Source organism: Pecten maximus, chromosome 8 (assembly GCF_902652985.1).
Source record: "Pecten maximus chromosome 8, xPecMax1.1, whole genome shotgun sequence".
NCBI lineage: Eukaryota > Metazoa > Mollusca > Bivalvia > Pectinida > Pectinidae > Pecten > Pecten maximus.
The window spans coordinates 27519774-27543145 of record NC_047022.1 but is presented as its reverse complement, the minus strand read 5'-3'; the positions used below and the strand labels follow the sequence as shown (position 1 = coordinate 27543145).

Sequence of the window (23372 nt, the reverse complement as noted above, 5' to 3'; positions counted from 1 at the left end):
GCACTGTAAATAACATTGGGTGGTCAAGTGGTACTGTTAAAAACATTGGATGGTCAAGTGGCACTGTAAATAACATTGGGTGGTCAAGTGGCACTGTAAATAACATTAGATGGTCAAGTGGCACTGTAAATGACATTGGGTGATCAAGTGGCACTGTAAATAACATTGGATGGTCAAGTGGCGCTATAAATAAAATTGGGTGGTCAAGTGGCACTGTAAATAACATTAGATGGTCAAGTGGCACTGTAAATAACATTGGGTGGTCAAGTGGCACTGTAAATAATATTGGGTGGTCAAGTGGCACTGTAAATAACATTCGATAGTCAAGTGGCACTGTAAATAAAATTGGGTGGTCAAGTGGCACTGTAAATAACATTTGGTGGTCAAGTGGCACTGTAAATAAAATTGGGTGGTCAAGTGGCACTGTAAATAACATTGGATGGTCAAGTGGCACTGTAAATAACATTGGGTGGTCAAGTGGCACTGTAAATAACATTGGATGGTCAAGTGGCACTGTAAATAACATTGGATGGTCAAGTGGCACTGCAAGTAACATCGGATGGTCAAGTGGTACTGTAAATAACATTGGGTGGTCAAGTGGCACTGTAAATAACATTGGATGGTCAAGTGGCACTGTAAATAACATTGGGTGGTCAAGTGGCACTGTAAATAACATTGGATGGTCAAGTGGCACTGTAAATAACATTGGATGGTCAAGTGGCACTGCAAGTAACATCGGATGGTCAAGTGGTACTGTAAATAACATTGGGTGGTCAAGTGGCACTGTAAATAACATTGGATGGTCAAGTGGCACTGTAAATAACATTGGGTGGTCAAGTGGCACTGTAAATAACATCGGGTGGTCAAGTGGCACTGTAAATAACATTGGATGGTCAAGTGGCACTGTAAATAACATTGGATGGTCAAGTGGCACTGCAAGTAACATCGGATGGTCAAGTGGTACTGTAAATAACATTGGGTGGTTAAGTGGCACTGTAAATAACATTGGATGGTCAAGTGGCACTGTAAATAACATTGGGTGGTCAAGTGGCACTGTAAATAACATTTGGTAGTCAAGTGGCACTGTAAATAACATTGTATGGTCAAGTGGCACTGTAAGTAACATTGGGTGGTCAAGTGGCACTGTAAATAACATTGGGTGGTCAAGTGGCATTGTAAATGACATTGGGTGATCAAGTGGCACTGTAAGTAACATCGGATGGTCAAGTGGCACTGTAAATAACATTGGATGGTCAAGTGGCACTGTAAGTAACATTGGATGGTCAAGTGGCACTGTAAATAAAATTGGGTGGTCAAGTGGCACTGTAAATAACATTGGGTGGTCAAGTGGCATTGTAAATGACATTGGGTGATCAAGTGGCACTGTAAGTAACATCGGATGGTCAAGTGGCACTGTAAATAACATTGGATGGTCAAGTGGCACTGTAAGTAACATTGGATGGTCAAGTGGCACTGTAAATAAAATTGGGTGGTCAAGTGGTACTGTAAATAGCATTTGATGGTAAAGTGATACTGTAAGTAACATCGGATGGTCAAGTGGTACTGTAAATAGCATTGGATGGTAAAGTGATACTGTAAATAACATTGGATGGTCAAGTGGCACTGTAGATAACATTGGATGGTCAAGTGGCACTGTAAGTAACATTTGATGGTCAAGTGGTACTGTAAATAACATTGGGTGGTCAAGTGGCACTGTAAATAACATTGGGTGGTCAAGTGGCACTGTAAATAACATTTGGTAGTCAAGTGGCACTGTAAATAACATTGGATGGTCAAGTGGCACTGTAAGTAACATTGGGTAGTCAAGTGGCACTGTAAATAACATTGGGTGGTCAAGTGGCATTGTAAATAACATTGGGTGGTCAAGTGGTACTGTAAGTAACATCGGATGGTCAAGTGGTACTGTAAATAACATTGGGTGGTCAAGTGGCACTGTAAATAACATTTGATGGTCAAGTGGCACTGTAAATATTATCGGGTGGTCAAGTGGCACTGTAAATAACATTTGGTGGTCAAGTGGCACTGTAAATAACATTGGATGGTCAAGTGGCACTGTAAATATTATCGGGTGGTCAAGTGGCACTGTAAATAACATTGGGTGGTCAAGTGGCACTGTAAATAACATTGGGTGGTCAAGTGGCACTGTGGTAACACAATCACACTCGCATTTCACTGGACTGACAGGGTTCAATTTCTCAATCAACTTTTGTTTTTGAGACATTAACCTTCAGAGACTACTTTTCTGCATAAGTTTTAAGTTTTGGTCAAGCAGTGACTGTACCATGTATATTTTCAGAAAACAAAACCATGTCATCAGCATACATACATACATTAATAAAAATAGGGACAAGACTTGTAAGTCAAGGGGCTGTACACCGACCTGTGAAAATTCCAATTCACAATCATTAGTGAACATAATAAACAAAATCAGGGAGATAACATGTTATCTCCCCTTTTAAGACCCTGGTCTTGTTTTTAAAATGATCTGATATTTTTCTGCCAACATGATTTAATATGACTATATAATAATTTTAATAATGACATGATTTTACCACAGAGACTAAGATAGGTATTGTGTAGACTTAATTTTTTCAGTTGATGACACTAAGGTGTTGTCATATTATGAAAAAAATTATTTTGCTGAGGCAATACATTTCAGAAATACATATTCTGAAAATGACAGAAATATAGCATGTAATAGGTTTCATAGAGATCTTTTTAGCCCACCATCATCAGATGGTGGGCTATTCAAATTGCCTTGCGTCCGTGGTCCGTCTGTCCCTCCGTCTGTAAACAATTCTTGTTATCGCTATTTCCCAGAAAGTACTGAAGGGATCATTACAAAATTTCACATGCACCTAGTTGTGCATATTCTATTCAAATCGCCCTGCGTCCGTGGTCCGTGGTCCGTCCGTCCCTCCGTCCCTCCGTCCGTCCGTCCGTCCGTCCGTAAACAATTCTTGTTATCGCTAATCCTCAGAAAGTACTGAAGGGATCTTTCTCAAATTTCATATGTGGGTTCCCCTTGGTGCCTTGTTATGCATATTGCATTTTGAGACCAATCGGAAAACAACATGGCCGACAGGCAGCCATCTTGGATTTTGACAATTGAAGTTTGTTATCGCTATTTCTGAGAAAGTACTGAAGGGATCTTTCTCAAATTTCATATGTAGGCTTCCCTTGGTTCCTAGTTATGCATATTGCATTTTGAGACCAATCGGAAAACAACATGGCCGACAGGCAGCCATCTTGGATTTTGATAATTGAAGTTTGTTATCGCTATTTCTGAGAAAGTACTGAAGGGATCTTTCTCAAATTTCATATGTAGGCTTCCCTTGGTGCCTAGTTATGCATATTGCATTTTGAGACCAATCGGAAAACAACATGGCCGACACGCAGCCATCTTGGATTTTGATAATTGAAGTTTGTTATCGCTATTTCTGAGAAAGTACTGAAGGGATCTTTCTCAAATTTCATATGTAGATTCCCCTTGGTGCCTAGTTATGCATATTGCATTTTGAGACCAATCGGAAAACAACATGGCCGACAGGCAGCCATCTTGGATTTTGACAATTGAAGTTTGTTATCGCTATTTCTCAGAAACTTATGAAGGGATCTTTCTGAAATTTCATATAAAGGTTCCTCTTGGTGCCTAGTTATGCATATTGCGTTTTGAGACCAATTGGAAAACAACATGGCCGACAGGCAGCCATCTTGTATTTTGACAATTGAAGTTTGTTATCGCTATTTCTCAGATACTTATGAAGGGATCTTTCTGAAATTTCATATGTAGGTTTCCCTCGGTGCTTAGTTATGCATATTGCATTTTGAGACTAATCTGAAAACAACATGGCCGACAGGCAGCCATCTTGGATTTTGACAATTGAAGTTTGTTATCGCTATTTCTCAGAAAGTACTGAAGGGATCTTTCTGAAATTTCATATGTAGGTTCCCCTCTGTGCCTAGTTATGCATATTGCATTTTGAGACTAATCGGAAAACAATATGGCCGACAGGCAGTCATCTTGGATTTTGACAATTGAAGTTTGTTATCGCTATTTCTCAGAAAGTACTGAAGGGATCTTTCTCAAATTTCATATGTAGGTTTCCCTCAGTGCGTAGTTATGCATATTGCATTTTGAGACCAATCAAAAAACAACATGGCCAACAGGCAGCCATCTTGGATTTTGACAATTGAAGATTGTTATCGCTATTTATCAAAAATTGCTGAAAGGATCTTTCTGAATTTCATTTGTAGGTTGCCCTCTGTGTCTAGTTATACATATTGGATTTTGAGACCAGTCAGAAAACAACCTGGCTGACAGGCAGCCATCTTGTATTTTGAAAATTGAAGTTTGTTATCGCTATTGTACAGAAGGTACTGAAGGGATCTTTCTCAAATTTCATATGTAGGTTCCCCTTGGTCCCTGGTATTGCATTTTGGGACCAATCGGAAAACAACATGGCCGACAGACAGCCATTATCGCTAAATCTTAAATTTTATATATAGGTTCCCCTTGTTTGAAAAGTACTAGATCTAGAGGGCTGTTTCTGAATTTACACAGATTAGTAAGACTTAGAAGAAGGGAAAAGTAGAGAAAAGATCAATCTGACATGGAACCTATAAAGATCATTCAATGGTGGGCGCCAAGATCCCTCTGGGATCTCTTGTCATATGTAGGTTCCCCTTGGTCCCAAGTTGTGCATATTGCATTTTTAGCCCACCATCATCAGATGGTGGGCTATTCAAATCGCCCTGCGTCCGTGGTCCGTGGTCCGTCCGTCCCTCCGTCCGTCCGTCCCTCCGTCCGTAAACAATTCTTGTTATCGCTATTTCTCAGAAAGTACTGAAGGGATCTTTCTCAAGTTTCATATATAGGTTCCCCTTGGTTCCTAGTTATGCATATTGCATTTTGAGAGCAATCGGAAAACAACATGGCCGACAGGCAGCCATCTTGGATTTTGACAATGAAGTTTGTTATCGCTATTTCTCAGAAAGTGCTGAAGGGATCTTTCTCAAATTTCATATGTAGGTTCCCCTCGGTATCTAGTTATGCATATTGCATTTTGAGACTAATCAGAAAACAACATGGCCGACAGGCAGCCATCTTGGATTTTGACAATTGAAGTTTGTTATCGCTATTTCTCAGAAAGTTTTGAAGGGATCTTTCTCAAATTGCATATGTAGGTTTCCCTTGGTGCCTAGTTATGCATATTGCATTTTGAGGCCAATCAGAAACAACATGGCCGACAGGCAGCTATCTTGGATTTTGACAATTGAAGTTTGTTATTGCTATTTCTCAGGAAGTGCTGAAGGGATCTTTCTCAAATTTCATATGTAGGTTCCCCTCTGTGCCTAGTTATGCATATTGCATTTTGAGGCCAATCGGAAAACAACATGGCCGACCGGCAGCCATCTTGGATTTTGACAATTGAAGTTTGTTATGGCTATTTCTCAGAAAGTGCTGAAGGGATATTTCTCAAATTTCATATGTAGGTTCCCCTCTGTGCCTAGTTATGCATATTGCATTTTGTGACCTATCAGAAAACAACATGGCCGACAGGCAGCCATCTTGGATTTTGATATTTGAAGTTTGTTATCACTATTTCTCAGAAAGTACTGAAAGGATCTTTCTCAAATTTCATATGTAGGTTCCCCTCGGTGCCTAGTTATGCATATTGCATTTTGAGGCCAATCGGAAAACAACATGGCCGACAGGCAGCCATCTTGGATTTTGATATTTGAAGTTTGTTATCACTATTTCTCAGAAAGTACTGAAAGGATCTTTTGCAAATTTCATATGTAGGTTCCCCTCAGTGCCTCGTTGTGCATATTGCATTTTGGGACCTATCGGGAAAACAACATGGCCGACAGGCAGCCATCTTGGATTTTGACAATTGAAGTTTGTTATCGCTATTTCTCAGAAAGTAATGAAGGGATCTTTCTCAAATTTCATATGTAGGTTCCCCTTGGTATCTAGTTATGCATATTGCATTTTGAGACCTATCGGAAAACAACACGGCCGACAGGCAGCCATCTTGGATTTTGACAATTGAAGTTTGTTATCATTATTTCTCAGAAAGTGCTGAAGGGATCTTTCTCAAATTTCATATATAGGTTCCCCTCGGTGCCTAAGTTATGCATATTGCATTTTGAGACCAATCGGAAAATTGAAGTTTGTTATTGCTATTTTACAGAAGGTACGTACTGAAAGGATCTTTCTCAAATTTCATATGTAGGTTCCCCTTGGTCCCTGGTATTGCATTTTGGGACCGATCTTTCTCAAATTTCATATGTAGGTTCCCCTTGGTCCCTGGTATTGCATTTTGGGACCGATCTTTCTCAAATTTCATATGTAGGTTCCCCTTGGTCCCTGGTATTGCATTTTGGGACCAATCCGAAAACAACATGACCGACAGACAGCCATTAGCGCTAAATCTTAAATTTTATATATAGGTTCCCCTTGTTTGAATAGTACTAGAGGGCTGTTTCTGAATTTACACAGATTAGTAACACTTAGAGGAAGAGAAAAGTAGAGAAAAGATCAATCTGACATGGAACCTATAAAGATCATTCAATGGTGGGCGCCAAGATCCCTCTGGGATCTCTTGTTGGATTGATCAGACAACAACATGACTGACAGACAGCCATTATCACTAAATCTCAAATTTCATATATAGGTTCCCCTTGTTTGAAAAGTACTTGAGGGATGTACCCAGGTATCTAAATTTACACAGATTAGTAAGAGGAAGTGAAAAATAGAAAGAAGATCAATCTGACATGGAACCTATAAAAATCATTGAATGGTGGGTGCAATATACCTCTGGGATCTCTGTTATATATGATTTTCAATTCTTTGTCAGTAATGATACTTTTGATGTTAACTGTTACAGGTCGACTATGCTACAGATCCTACTGTCACGCCTACTGGGGCTGTAAGAAGGTTGACTGTAATGGATGTATTGGAATCTTTAAAGGTAATTAGGAGACATCCATACTATTTAGCATCAGTATAATTAATTTATATCTAGTGTAATTTCAATATATTTCAGTGATCTGTCATAAAATGAGGGTCCATATGAAGAACAACAGGAATACAGTGCTTAAATCTCTTAAGTTTGGTAGATACTGGACCTTTCAAGGGACAAGAGACTAAACATATTTGACATAAAAGGTCATTTCACATTCAAGCTTAAAACAGATTGCATGTACATTATAACTACTGTATGAAAGAAGCCATACAAAAATGTTCATGTTCTTTTCTTATGATACAGTACACAATAACTAAGTCTAACTTTCCTAGGCTGATTGAAGGGCGTCATTGACAAATTTTACTGAACACTTTTTAACAAATTTTATTAGCTGGGGGCAGGCATGAAGTCTGTGACAAACTTACTGAACACTCTGTAAAGAAATTAATTGGCATGAAAATCATCAGCAAACCAACTTAATATTCACAGAATATACCAAACACTCATTCAAATTTATGTTCTTGTTTCAGACATCAGATTTGGGAAAAAGTGTCTGCCATCTCTGATCCTGGAAAACCAGCATGAATCAGAAGTTTTTAAAGTGAGGATTTGTTTAAGAGTATCCTAGATCTCAGTTGTTTCTTCAAAATATCTGTTATTTTGATACTCATTTTAGTAAATCTTAGTTTCATTCCAAGAAATTAACATTTTGTATTTAATTTAGTAATTATTTTCTTTACCAAACAGGCTGAATTTTCATTTTCTGTCATGTAGCTGTATTAACAATATACATGTACAGTGTATATCACTTTTAATTTTCATTGTTTCCTGTGAAGCATGTTTACAATACAAATTCTGATCAGAGATATAAACAGCATGACTTTTATTGATACATAAACGTTTATTTTTCAGAATTATTTGGAAAAGAACAATTTAAGTGTGAAATATGTTCTTGAACAGTGCCTTGCTAAACTTGATAAAGGAGAATTTACTTTTAGAGGTAAGGCTTGAAAACTAAATTTCACAATGTTAATTACATACATGTGTATACCAGATAATGTTAAACAGTGTGTAGCGGGACTGGACTGGGTCGATCATCGGTGACCAGGTAGCTCAATTGGTAGAGCATCCGGCTAGTGTTCCGAGGTCCCGGGTTCAAACCCCGGTCTGGCCGCTACATTTTCTCTTCTCTTGTTACAAAATTGGCGCCCAACTAAAATACCCATGGTGGTGGTATAAGGGTCTCGTGTGTCTTCGACGGCGAAGACTTGAAAAAGAGGAGGGAGGTGTGTAGCGGGACTGGACTGGGTCGATCATCGGTGACCAGGTAGCTCAATTGGTAGAGCATCCGGCTAGTGTTCTGAGGTCCCGGGTTCGAACCCCGGTCTGGCCGCTACATTTTCTCCTCTCCTGTTACAAGTGTATAAAGCTTGAAATCTAAATTTCACATGTTTATTACATGTACTAGATGATACTAAACAGTGTGTAATAAATATTGATAATAATTATTTATGGATCAGCCTGTATGGATGTACTACGTTATCAAACATTACATGTAATTGTCCTCTCTCCACCAACTTCACGATGAGTTTAAATTTGAGCACCTGGGATTGAGGTTACTATTACTATAAATAGATTTTCTAGCTATACAGACTTCATCAAATTGTCTTAAAACTTAATACATTTACTTACCACCATCATCTCTTGTTGTAAATGTTTGCATGTCCACCACCTGAGGTCAAAATCGAGGTCACTGTTGCTATAAATATACATGTATTTTTATTGTCTACTCTGCTGACTTCATACAGTTACACCATCATCTCCTGTACAAGTTCATTATTATACACCATTTTGTGATTAGCTTAACCAAGATTTCAAGTAAGAAATTTTGCCTTGTGGGGTTATTGCAGGATATATGTAATATCAAACTGTACAATAGATACCTTCCATTAAAAGTTGGATAATTTAGATAGTTCTGTGAATCAAAAGGATTTACATTAGTGATAAATATTTGGTGTGAGGCGTTTTGTATTGTTCGTGATACTGTGTTATTTAAAAAGATAAGTTATCTGCATGCTGAAAAAGTCACAATAGAACCAAATAGTCTATCGAAAAGGCAACCTATAAGCTGTATATGAAGGATTTTATGTTCATTTGGTCAACTTGGATTTCAAAATTGTGCTGATTCTTTATTCCATTTCTTTTTAAATGAGAAAGGAGTATTATAATAGTGGATTGATTTACCTATAAAATTTTGAAAATTATCACTAGAAAAGCTTTCTAGTTTAATTTGAGTCTTGCAAAAAGAACAGAAAAAAATATCACCAACAGATATACCTAAATTCTCTTTATGTTTTAGCCCACCATAATCAGATGGTGGGCTATTCCAACCGCCCTATGTCCTAAGACATGGTCGGTCATCTTACTGTCCATAAACAATCCTTGTTATCAGTATTTCTTAAAAAGGACTGGAGGGATATTTCTTATGTACATGTAGGCTTCCCTTAGGTCTGTAGTTATGCCAATTCAATTTTGAACAAAATGGCGGACAGGTGGCCATCTTGGATTTTAAGAAGTAAAGTTTGTTATCGCTGATTCTTGAAAAGTAAAGAATGGAGTGTAGCAAGGGGCGATAATCGTTCCTTACGGAACGTAATGAAAATGCGAGCTTATTCGCCTATTTTGCCGGATACAATAGCGATTTGAAGACGGTAAAACTGGCACATACAATTTTTATGTTTTTTTGAACAATTGTAAAAACTCGGCTCGATCTAGGTCTGGATGTATCTGGTATCCCTGTGGAAATCCATATTTATGAGATATTTTAGGTCAAACATGCCAAAATCGTCATTTTGACTAAGAGGTTCTGTTCAAATCACCCTCAAAATTAAAAAAAAAAAATCCAGAAACATATATATTGCACATATTAATAGATTAATGCTTCCTAAAGAAAATGGTCTGTTTAGTTTTTCGATATCTTTAACAGAACGGTCACAAGATTTTTTCGACCTTCTCAGTATTTTTCCACTAGACAGGGTTATTTTCCTATAAATAGGCCGACTGTTTTGATGACATAAGACGGGGCGTTTCCCTTCCGTTTAGCACGATTAAACAGATGGACCAGATCAACATACAAGGTTATTAGCATTAAAATCATTATGGATCGGCTGGTTTTATATTTGTTTGATGATGTCTTTCAAAGCCTGCATTAACATCAACAAGTCCGTTAAGATTGATGTATGAATGTATACGTAATAAAAATTATTGACACAACTGGTTTGGTCGGCTTGTCTGCATATATAAAGGAAAACTATAGTTAAAGCCATCCTGAACTCATCGGGTATTGTCTCTGAAATGATTCTCCGGGGAGTTCCGGATGGAATAACACCGGGGACTTCACGCCGCTTACTTGTTCAACTCAAAGGCTTTAGCTACAGTCTAAGTGAGTTGTATTACATTTTCCCGTCAGGACCAGGAATTTTTAATATTATATCTTACTAAAGGTGACATTGGAGGTTATATTTGTTCTACTATGACCAAATTTGTTGCTTGACAGTATTAGTATTCATCCTCAACGTTAACCCAAACCAGAGGTCAACTCTTTTCAATATGTAATATTTATTTTCTTTATTGTTTGTTTGTTTAATAAAATTATACTGTTTCGTTAGTTGATGCATGTTTATGTTTTGAAATCTTGATCAGCTGATCATGATATTTGTTTATGTTGAGGAGCAACATTTCAAGAATCATATCACATACATATTAGCTTACGATGACACGAACCTTCAAGTATTTCAGGACACACTAGCAGGATATTAGACAATTTGTTTTTAATAATAGAAGGCTTTTTTCTCAAATTTTTAATGAAATATTTATATTCAAATGCATTCATATGTCACTATTTATCGATTAGAATACTGTGAGTACATCTGTTACTAAACTGAACTTGGGTTTGTTTGTTTGCTTGTTTTATCACCAAGTGTATATGGTTTAGTCAGGATCATTTTGAGGCTGGGTCTCCTTGTAGTAGTTGGTGACTACCTCATTGAACAACACACAAGATGCCCTGACCCCGATTGATGTCTCATAATCAATTAAAGTGTCATATTCCAGAAAACTGTAGAAATTAATTTATATTGGAGATACCAGGTATATATTGTGTAGGAGGTATATATTGGTATAAGAGGTGACTACGTCATTGAACAACACACAAGGCCCCCTTAACTTATGCTTGCATGGATATATGCAAATTGATGTCTCATAATCAATTAAAGTGTCATATTCCAGAAAACTGTAGAATGTGTGAGAATTATTACACTGGTAACCCCAAAACCTTCAATTTCCTCGCGGCAGTATGAATTTTTAAACATAATTAAATGTCGCGTGAGTCAATTAAGTGCAAGTGAGGGAATTAAATGAAAGTGAGGAAATTAAGAGCAAGTGAAGGTATTAATGCTAAAGGAAGGGAATTTATTTATTTTTATCCGTCTTTCTTCGAGCTCAAACAGAGTTATCGCCCCTCACTACACTTCATTCTCTCTGTAACACTCCTTTAGGTGTCACCCCACTAGTACTACAGGGATATTTCTCAAACTTCACATGTGTGTTCCTTACTTGTTTTCATTAGATTTTAAATGGCTGACTGGCAAAGAAAGGAAAAGTAGAGACAATTAGTCTGACATACAACCGATAAAGAACATTCATTGGCAGGTGCCAAGAACTTTCTGGGATTTCTTGTTGATAATTATAGTATATACATGTAGGTTGAGTAAGTACCCCATATTCAAGGGATAATTTCACATACAGCAATGAGCATTTTCTACACCATATGCTTGACTTACTGTTCACATATTTTATTAAGTGTCTTAATATGATCATAGCTATTTATAGGAGTGACATACTTATAACACCAATTCAACTGAACATTATAAGAAGATAACAAGTAGAGAAATCCTCAAACTTAGAAAGATCACTCTGTTGTGAGCACCAAGATCCATCATAGATTTCTTGGTAACCAAGAGGCCTAGAGAGAAACGGTTGAATTAAGGGTTGCTAAGTTGCGTTTGTTCAAGGTCATAGATGGCAAATACATTAAAGGGGCATTCCTTCGTTTGAATGAAGTTTAGGTCATCAAAATTAAACTTACTGGAAAATATGTATTTTTACTGGAAAATATGTATTTTTTCCAAGTAGTAAAAGTAATAATATATATTTACATCAATAAGGCAGTTTTACTCTCAATATAAACCAAAGTTTTTCAAGTATTAAATCCCGCAGTATCACTAGTTACCACCAACACATAATGGTATTTGCATACAATACGCCTTTTTCTTGTACATTTCGGTTTTAATTTCATTACATGTAGGCACAAATACTCATATAATCATTGTTTGGGCATAGATTTCATCAATAGAAATTGTGTATGTTTCTGATGTCTGAACAAAGGAATGTCCCTTTAAAATTCAAAATTAGTTTTTTATCTAATCTAAAAGACATTTGGCTAAGCTATTTGGTTAGTAATTAATACAAAGGGATTTAGTGGTTCGGGTTCCACATGGATGAACTTCAAATCAAGTTTGAGAATTAGCATTTTGCTCTCAGCTTCATTAGATGTAGATTGATGAACCATTCCGACAAAATTTAAAATGGTCAACTTAACATAACAGAATTAAGATAAGTAATATGCAAGTAATACATGCCCACTGGGCCTCTTGTTTGTTTTTTTGAAACTTTAAACATACAGTATAAGGCTTTTCAACCATCATGCACAAATGGGACCTTATGCCATTATATACAAATTTACAGTTTTAACGGGAACAAACTTTCCCTCTCTCTCAACTAAAGATATGTGTGATACAGTATTGTCAATTGTCATGTGGGGGCTACGATAGCTCATTTAGTAAGAGCGTTGGCTTAAACTCATGTGAAGATTGAAAGTGTGTGTTTAGATGCTCCCTACCCGTGATGTTTTTTTTAGTTTAACATATTTCATTAAAAACCAATATGTGTGTTCTCGGGAAGGTGAGAAATGGACTGTTCAGTGCTGACATGGTTGTGTCCTTGAGTTAGACATTTCCCCCTTATTACTCTGGATGACATGTGATGGGCCTCCTGTATGTTGTTTAATGAGGTAGCCACCAGCTACCACTAGGACACCCTTGCTTCAAAATGACCCTGGCTGAATACAGGGTGATAAACCCAACAAACAAACAAAATTTGTAATAGTTTGCTGCTAATGTATACATTGGATGTTGATCAATTAGTTCAACATTTTTAAAGCTATTTATTCTCTGAATCAAATTAAACTGGGTTTCTAGTCAGATGGATTGTCTGTTACAGATGCTGCACCAGTTCAAATAGATGGTAACACCGCCCTATGTTATGCTTGTGCACTGAGGAAATTTAAGGACTTGGCCTATTTGTTTAGATTCAGTATCAAAAAGACTGATTTACCAGGTGAGTATCTGTATACCTGGTTTTTTGATCTCTTTATGATTTACCAGGTGAGTATATGTATCCATGGTTTTGATCTCTTTATGATTTACAAAGTGAGTATCTGTATCCATGGTTTAGATCTCATTATGATTTACCAAGTGAGTATCTGTATCCATGGTTTTGGTCTCTTTATGATTTACCAGGTGAGTATCTGTATCCATGGTTTTGATCTCTTTATGATTTACCAAGTGAGTATCTGTATCCATGGTTTTGGTCTCTTTATGATTTACCAGGTGAGTATCTGTATCCATGGTTTTGATCTCTTTATGATTTACAAAATGAGTATCTGTATCCATGGTTTATATCTCATTATGATTTACCAAGTGAGTATCTGTATCCATGGTTTTGATCTCTTTATGATTTACAAAGTGAGTATCTATATCCATGGTTTTGGTCTCTTTATGATTTACCAGGTGAGTATCTGTATCCATGGTTTTGATCTCTTTATGATTTACCAAGTGAGTATCTGTATCCATGGTTTTGATCTCTTTATGATTTACCTGCAGGTGAGTATCTGTATCCATGGTTTTGATCTCTATGATTTACCAAGTGAGTATCTGTATCCATGGTTTTGATCTCTTTATGATTTACCTACAGGTGAGTATCTGTATCCATGGTTTTGATCTCTATGATTTACCAAGTGAGTATCTGTATCCATGGTTTTGATCTCTTTATGATTTACCAAGTGAGTATCTGTATCCATGGTTTTGATCTCTTTACGATTTACCTGCAGGTGAGTATCTGTATCCATGGTTTTGATCTCTTTATGATTTACAAGGTGAGTATCTGTATCCATGGTTTTGATCTCTTTATGATTTACTAGGTGAGTATCTGTATCCATGGTTTTGATCTCATTATGATTTACCAGGTGAGTATCTGTATCCATGGTTTTGATCTCTATGATTTACCAGGTGAGTATCTGTATCTATGGTTATGATCTCTTTATGATTTACCAGGTGAGTATCTGTATCCATGGTTTTGATCTCTTTATGATTTACCAGGTGAGTATATGTATCCATGGTTTTGATCTCTTTATGATTTACCAGGTGAGTATCTGTATCTACAGTTTTGATCTCTTTATGATTTACCAGGTGAGTCATATCAAATGTTTTATCATCATTCATTCCTATATGGCCATCTTTACAATGTCCCACATTTCAAATATTTTATCCTCAGTTATTCCTTTATGTCCAACTTAACCATGTCCCACATATCAAATGCTTTATCCCAATAGTTCTGACTATCCAAGGCACCTGTTATTACAGGGTCATTTTACCCCCGCAGCGAAGTTAAGGGTGTATACTGGAATTGGTTTGTCTGTCCGTTGGTCTGTCTGTAGGCACATCTTGTCTGGACAACTCCTCCTAAACCACTGGGCCAATTCCAATGACACTTCACACAAACAGAAAGGACTGTGTGTAGATGTGCATACAGCTGTTAAAATTCCAAAATTTTGGTTGCCATGGTTACTGGTCACTATTCATAGGTTTTTCTTGTCCGGACAACTCCTCCTTAACTTGTGAACCTATTTTCACAAGACTTTACGGGAATGTTAGGGAACATGTGCAGATGTGCATGCAGCTGTTTAGATTCTAAATTTGTGTCCCCATGGTAACTGGTCACTTTAAACAGGTTTCTATTGTCCAAACAACTCTTCCAAAACCTGTGGACTGATTTAAACAAAACGTATGACTAACTTCTCTTTATTATGAACAACACATATTCCAGCCATTCTGAATTTCAGAAATAGGGGCATGCACAGGTTATCTTAGTTAGCCTCTAAATAATAGTTCCAGTTGTCCATTGACTCATGCGGATTGCGGGGGTATTAGTCAGCCATCCTGGCGACAGTTCTAGTTATATTTAACATGTAATATACAATGATAACTCACCATAAAATGGAGAGGGAGCATAAAGTATTATGTCGCGTCGCGTCCTGTCTCCATTCAATATAAACACTTAGCTACTTCATTCTTCGACAGATTTTGGTCTTTTCTTTGACAGAATTTGGTCTAACTTATACAGATGTCGAGTATTGGTATGCTTCGGACATCGTTGTGTTTCAGGATTACAAGGCCAAGAACAAGGTCTTACTTGCTATACATAGAAATTTATCAACTGGTTCAATTCAAACACTTAACAACTTCATTGTTGTATTGATTTCGGTCAGACTTGGTTACAATGTCAAGTTCTGAGAGGTCGAATATGTAAACATCCTAATATATCCATCGACAATATGAATTAATATGATGACTATGGTAGTTATAATATACCATAAATATACTGTACAAGTGCTATTTTTATTATTATTATTTTTCTCCTTTATTTATTTATTTGTTTATTTATTTATCTATTTATTTATTTGCTACAGTATAAGGTGTCCATAAAAATTAAACTGAGTAGATGTCTAGACGTCTTTGTTTTAGTGAGAAAAGCTGTTTTTATCTGACTTCAGAATCACATACTATGGCAATGATTCTAGACAGTTTTGGCAAATACGTCAGCAATTTTCAGTAAAAGAAAAAATGTCTTCACATAAGCGCCGTACGTACCATGCCTCTGTAAACTCCCAACACTGATCTGTCACATACAGTAGTACTACTACCATCATAAAGTGACTGGTGCTGCTGAATACTTATCTAGGGGTTTGAACTGTGTGGTAAATGTGAGCCTGTATAAGTGTCTATAATTTGTTACAATACGTTTTTTCATCATTAGATTTAATCAGTCGCTATTAGGCTTGTTTATCAGCACGTTTTCAGTAAGCCATTATCGCCAGCTATGATAATATAACATAAAGAGTTGCCCTATTATATATAATGATGTAATTAATGTTTAATGGTATAAATATTATGATGGATAGATTGTCGTGTGATTGACAGCTTGTGAAATTAGTTTGTTGATTAACATTAGGAACGCTTGGTTTAGTGATGACTAATTAACTAAGATGTATGGCATTATAAGGCTGTTTTTATTTAGAATACTGACGAACAGACAGTTTTGGTTTTGTATATGAAATACTGTAACAGTTCCTAGTAAAGAAAAGATTGTTTATACTCACTCTCCTTGAAATAGGTTCTGCCCAATCCGTCAGTTTGTCAACCAGTCCATCTGTCCAACCAATTAAGTATAGACTTAGGTTTGTTTCTTTATCAGCAGCGGTCTTACGATGGTGCTGTCTAAAATTTTGAATTTATATTCAATTGCATATTTTAGAGCATACTTGTCTTACTTTACAGCTGCAGTGGTATCAAGACCAGACTGCCATTGGGGGAAAAACTGTCGGACACAGCGCCACAACGTCAACCATGCACAGTAAGTTAATAACGCACATTTATTAGCGGTGGTTATACATCTGTAAAACATCATGCACCCAGTCAGTTAGTTATTGAATACCCCACAACAGATAGACATGTTTAACAATATTACAACATCTACATTTAATACGACAGATGAACTTGTTGGTTTACAAGTGTCTGAAACAGTTAAAACGTTATACCAATTGTAATTATATTAAAATTTTATTTTGTCTGTTACTTGTCGGTGTTCCTAAATATGTAATGACATACTTACACGCTTCTGTTGCAGGAGGTTCAATCACGTCTGCGGCCAAACCAGACTGACTTGATGCCGAAAATGAACTTAACAATTTTATCTAAATATGCATATTTTAAAGAGTGTTTTACAAAGAACTAAAGTGTGGATTTCATGTGTGATATGGAAGTATAATTAATTGAGTGCATGTGACGGCATGATATTGATGAGTGATGAATGGGGATGGGTGTCCTAGCCTGATTAGGTGTTCCTTTAATTCATGAGGAAGGAGACGAAGTTTTTTTTATATTTAATTATGACGGTATGGAATTTCAGTCTGGCTGAGTACAATTGGACTGAAGGTCGTTTGTTTATTAACTATTACACACGTGTATAAAATGTGAGTGTAAAAACCGTTATAGTATTTGAGAATTTATGTAGATTTCCTTCACATGTTAATACCAAATGTAAGAGACAATGAACACTTAATTAGTATATCTGCTAGATCTTGATACTGTGAACAAAACCATTAATTGTAAATTAACATTAACTCGTATATAAACATATTATGGACTAATGTATTTGTTCGGTTTTATTTCATCAAACAACGTCAATCTCTGTCACTAGTGGACAAAGTGTCTGGTACAAAATGTGACAGTATTTAGGTCAAAGGACCATTTTGCTTCTTTATTCCATAACATCCTGGCCATACTTATTTATTTTTTTTATAAAAGTAAGCTGTACCATGTCGTTTTCCCTTGTACTACAATGTTTTTGTCCTTTCATTGACTGTACTACAATGTTGGAGTCCTTTCAGTGACTGTACTACAATGTTTGTGTCCTTTCAGTGACTGTACTACAATGTTGGAGTCCTTTCAGTGACTGTACTACAGTGTTTGTGTCCTTTCAGTGACTGTACTACAATGTGTTATGTCCTTTCAGTGACTGTACTACAATGTTGGAGTCCTTTCAGTGACTGTACTACAGTGTTTGTGTCCTTTCAGTGACTGTACTACAATGTTGGAGTCCTTTCAGTGACTGTACTACAATGTTTGTGTCCTTTCAGTGACTGTACTACAATGTTGGAGTCCTTTCAGTGACTGTACTACAATGTTTGTGTCCTTTCATTGACTGTACTACAATGTTGGAGTCCTTTCAGTGACTGTACTACAATGTTTGTGTCCTTTCAGTGACTGTACTACAATGTTGGAGTCCTTTCAGTGACTGTACTACAATGTTTGTGTCCTTTCAGTGACTGTACTACAATGTTGGAGTCCTTTCAGTGACTGTACTACAATGTTGGAGTCCTTTCAGTGACTGTACTACAATGTTGGAGTCCTTTCAGTGACTGTACTACAATGTTTGTGTCCTTTCAGTGACTGTACTACAATGTTGGAGTCCTTTCAGTGACTGTACTACAATGTTTGTGTCCTTTCAGTGACTGTACTACAATGTTTGTGTCCTTTCAGTGACTGTACTACAATGTTGGAGTCCTTTCAGTGACTGTACTACAATGTTTGTGTCCTTTCAGTGACTGTACTACAATGTTTGTGTCCTTTCAGTGACTGTACTACAATGTTGGAGTCCTTTCAGTGACTGTACTACGATGTTGGAGTCCTTTCATTGACTGTACTACAATGTTTGTGTCCTTTCATTGACTGTACTACAATGTTGGAGTCCTTTCAGTGACTATACTACAATGTTTGTGTCCTTTCAGTGACTGTACTACAATGTTGGAGTCCTTTCAGTGACTATACTACAATGCTTGAGTCCTTTCATTGACTGTACTACAATGTTTGAGTCCTTTCAGTGACTGTACTACAATGTTTGTGTTCTTTCAGTGACTATACTACAATGTTTGAGTCCTTTCAGTGACTGTACTACAATGTTGGGAGTCCTTTCATTGACTGTACTACAATGTGTTATGTCCTTTCAGTGACTGTACTACAATGTTTGTGTCCTTTCAGTGACTGTACTACAATGTTGGAGTCCTTTCAGTGACTGTACTACAATGTTTGTGTCCTTTCATTGACTGTACTACAATGTTGGAGTCCTTTCAGTGACTGTACTACAATGTTTGTGTCCTTTCAGTGACTGTACTACAATGTTGGAGTCCTTTCAGTGACTGTACTACAATGTTTGTGTCCTTTCAGTGACTGTACTACAATGTTTGTGTCCTTTCAGTGACTGTACTACAATGTTTGTGTCCTTTCAGTGACTGTACTACAATGTTGGAGTCCTTTCAGTGACTGTACTACAATGTTTGTGTCCTTTCAGTGACTGTACTACAATGTTGGAGTCCTTTCAGTGACTGTACTACAATGTTGGAGTCCTTTCAGTGACTGTACTACAATGTTGGAGTCCTTTCAGTGACTGTACTACAATGTTTGTGTCCTTTCAGTGACTGTACTACAATGTTGGAGTCCTTTCAGTGACTGTACTACAATGTTTGTGTCCTTTCAGTGACTGTACTACAATGTTTGTGTCCTTTCAGTGACTGTACTACAATGTTGGAGTCCTTTCAGTGACTGTACTACAATGTTTGTGTCCTTTCAGTGACTGTACTACAATGTTTGTGTCCTTTCAGTGACTGTACTACAATGTTTGTGTCCTTTCAGTGACTGTACTACAATGTTGGAGTCCTTTCAGTGACTGTACTACGATGTTGGAGTCCTTTCATTGACTGTACTACAATGTTTGTGTCCTTTCATTGACTGTACTACAATGTTGGAGTCCTTTCAGTGACTATACTACAATGTTTGTGTCCTTTCAGTGACTGTACTACAATGTTGGAGTCCTTTCAGTGACTATACTACAATGCTTGAGTCCTTTCATTGACTGTACTACAATGTTTGAGTCCTTTCAGTGACTGTACTACAATGTTTGTGTTCTTTCAGTGACTATACTACAATGTTTGAGTCCTTTCAGTGACTGTACTACAATGTTGGGAGTCCTTTCATTGACTGTACTACAATGTGTTATGTCCTTTCAGTGACTGTACTACAATGTTTGTGTTCTTTCAGTGACTGTACTACAATGTTGGAGTCCTTTCAGTGACTGTACTACAATGTTTGTGTCCTTTCATTGACTGTACTACAATGTTGGAGTCCTTTCAGTGACTGTACTACAATGTTTGTGTCCTTTCAGTGACTGTACTACAATGTTGGAGTCCTTTCAGTGACTGTACTACAATGTTTGTGTCCTTTCAGTGACTGTACTACAATGTTTGTGTCCTTTCAGTGACTGTACTACAATGTTGGAGTCCTTTCAGTGACTGTACTACAATGTTGGAGTCCTTTCAGTGACTGTACTACAATGTTGGAGTCCTTTCAGTGACTGTACTACAATGTTTGTGTCCTTTCAGTGACTGTACTACAATGTTGGAGTCCTTTCAGTGACTGTACTACAATGTTTGTGTCCTTTCAGTGACTGTACTACAATGTTTGTGTCCTTTCAGTGACTGTACTACAATGTTGGAGTCCTTTCAGTGACTGTACTACAATGTTTGTGTCCTTTCAGTGACTGTACTACAATGTTTGTGTCCTTTCAGTGACTGTACTACAATGTTTGTGTCCTTTCAGTGACTGTACTACAATGTTGGAGTCCTTTCAGTGACTGTACTACGATGTTGGAGTCCTTTCATTGACTGTACTACAATGTTTGTGTCCTTTCATTGACTGTACTACAATGTTGGAGTCCTTTCAGTGACTATACTACAATGTTTGTGTCCTTTCAGTGACTGTACTACAATGTTGGAGTCCTTTCAGTGACTATACTACAATGCTTGAGTCCTTTCATTGACTGTACTACAATGTTTGAGTCCTTTCAGTGACTGTACTACAATGTTTGTGTTCTTTCAGTGACTATACTACAATGTTTGAGTCCTTTCAGTGACTGTACTACAATGTTGGGAGTCCTTTCATTGACTGTACTACAATGTGTTATGTCCTTTCAGTGACTGTACTACAATGTTTGTGTCCTTTCAGTGACTGTACTACAATGTTTGTGTCCTTTCAGTGACTGTACTACAATGTTTGTGTTCTTTCAATGATGCCATCAAGGATAGTTACTTCTTTTTAAGAAAGGAGAATGCGAAACACTCATGGCTTATTGGACGACACTAACGGGAACCCTAAAATATAGAAAGACAAAAATAACTTGTGTAGGTAAAGCTAAACTGATTTTGATTATAACCATTCCCACTGACGTTATTATTTGACATTTGTACAGGTGTTTATCTATTTGTGAATGCTGTGTTACTAATACATGTTACTGAGTACTTAGTAGTTTATATAAGATACACATTGACGTGTAGTTGGTGATTACGTCGATTGGTTGTACTTTCTAATGCCATCACCATCCGTTTTGTACTGACGAAGACTATTTGGATGTATGATGTTCTAAGCTAGGGAGATGCATGTCTAAACGAGAATACATTGTATGTCGAGTACATTGAAGTAAGACAAACACGTTTTGGTAACAAAATTAGTTTATGTTTCATATTTGCAATGTTAGTTTGAGTTGATGTGTGCGTGTATTTCAATATGAAACTAAATAACGAAGACTTATTCCTAACGTTTCTAAATATAGTACTACAAGGCATTGATATCCTTTTTTATTTTGTTTAGTACGAAATACTTTGTTTTATCAGATTTTTGTAAAAGTTAAATGTGAATGTAAACTCTTGTGATAACTTGTATGTTATTGTCTCTCGTGGATAGTGATATTGAAGATGTGATGGTGGACCCTCATAGTACTCTGACCAGGAAATGGCGGTATTATATATATATATATATAACAGAGATATAAATGTTAGATACAGACCGGCTGTGGAATAATGTGTCCTAGAAAATATGTTAATCCTGGATTATGGGATTGGCTGTGAATAAAGAAGTGAAATGTAGTTTTTGTTTGGTTGTTTATTATACCTTTACATTATACATTTTGATTCGACGTCTTTCAGGAAATTAATTACCCTTTCTCTTAATTCAACATTTGAATATTGTCTGGAGATCTCCCTGGTTTTAACGAATCACTTTGAAACACTACACTTGATTACATTTCGGTGGTTATTGTTACCGATGGACCACAGAGGCTTGGCACGAATTCTCAACAAATGGTTCATGTAATAATACATAGTTGTACATGTTATATGGGCCGTGTGTTGGGAATTCTGCCAAGTCCCTGTGGTTGATCGGTCAATATTATAGGTAAAAAAAACACTGAACTTGATCACTTAAAACATCTAGAAAACCTGATATCTCACAAACGATTGGACAGATTTGTTATATTGATGAACGAGATGGTGAGTACATTCAAATCTATGTGAGCCCCCACTCACAGCTACAATGTACCACTTGCCACATCAGTATGTAACTTGATGCATCTCGTTATTATGAATATTATACAATAGTTCGGATTTGATCGTGTACTCGCGATACCATCCACATATATATGACGTTATATTTGCGTGGACATTCAACTCCATCAAACAGCAATAGGTAGCTAGCATAATGTTCTTGACATGGTGACGACGGAATGTCCAAAAGTTCACCCTTGGCACAGGCGACGCATCCACTTATGTGGAGTTCTTGGCTCGGGGACATTCACTCAGCCTAAATAAATCAAAAAGTAGACTGGACGAAATATTCGTTCACTCAAATTATTGTAGACAATAGGAACTCTTTACAAGAAAATGTAGTTCAAGCCCAAAATTTAACCAGTTTCGGAAACCGTCAGTAACATCACAAGATAAACACTAATACATATTTGTTTGAATATTATATGGACTACGATCCTAATATAGGGGCAAATATACCGAGTTATACTAAGTTAAGTTAGTATACAGTTGTACATCGGTATTTGAATCTTATCCTTTGACGTTTATAACTAATCACTTTGAAACTCGATGACATGACACATAGATGTGATTTCTTTTGTGTCCAAAGCTGTTATGACATCTTTTTTTAACCATTCTTTTTGAAACTTGGTAAATTTGTTATGACGTTAAACCATCCCAAACCATGACAAAAACCTATGATTTCTGAAGTAGTATTTTGTTGGAACAATGTTTCAGCTACTATTCCATATTGATATAATAACCCATGACGCTGAGCTCGAGGTGAGAGATGGTGTCGGTATCGATGAGGACATGGATGGCGTATAAGGCCTTCCAACCTATGTCGTCAATTGGTAGTTTAAATTATAAACATGTATGAACATCATTGACCCTACAGCATTACTCAGAGTTGTATATGATTTTTGAAGGATTTCGATAACCAATATTTCATTAAGCACTTGGAAACCTTACGATGTACATGTATCAGTGATAATACCTATACACCACACAAC

General features: G+C 36.8%; 1 protein-coding gene across 2 annotated transcripts in view; it reads left to right on the top strand.

Annotated features, from left to right (window-relative positions):
* LOC117333044 (E3 ubiquitin-protein ligase CHFR-like) overlaps window positions 1-17924 on the top strand; it is a 38901-nt gene extending 20977 nt beyond the window's left edge. For both annotated transcript variants that reach the window (XM_033892162.1, XM_033892161.1), the window contains exons 16-21: window positions 6915-6998; window positions 7523-7593; window positions 7905-7992; window positions 13332-13448; window positions 16727-16802; window positions 17076-17924. In XM_033892162.1, coding sequence (XP_033748053.1) covers window positions 6915-6998; window positions 7523-7593; window positions 7905-7992; window positions 13332-13448; window positions 16727-16802; window positions 17076-17115 — 476 coding nt within the window. In that variant the 3' untranslated portion in view covers window positions 17116-17924. The remainder of the gene's footprint in view (window positions 1-6914; window positions 6999-7522; window positions 7594-7904; window positions 7993-13331; window positions 13449-16726; window positions 16803-17075) is intronic.
* The last annotated feature ends 5448 nt before the right edge of the window (window positions 17925-23372 follow it).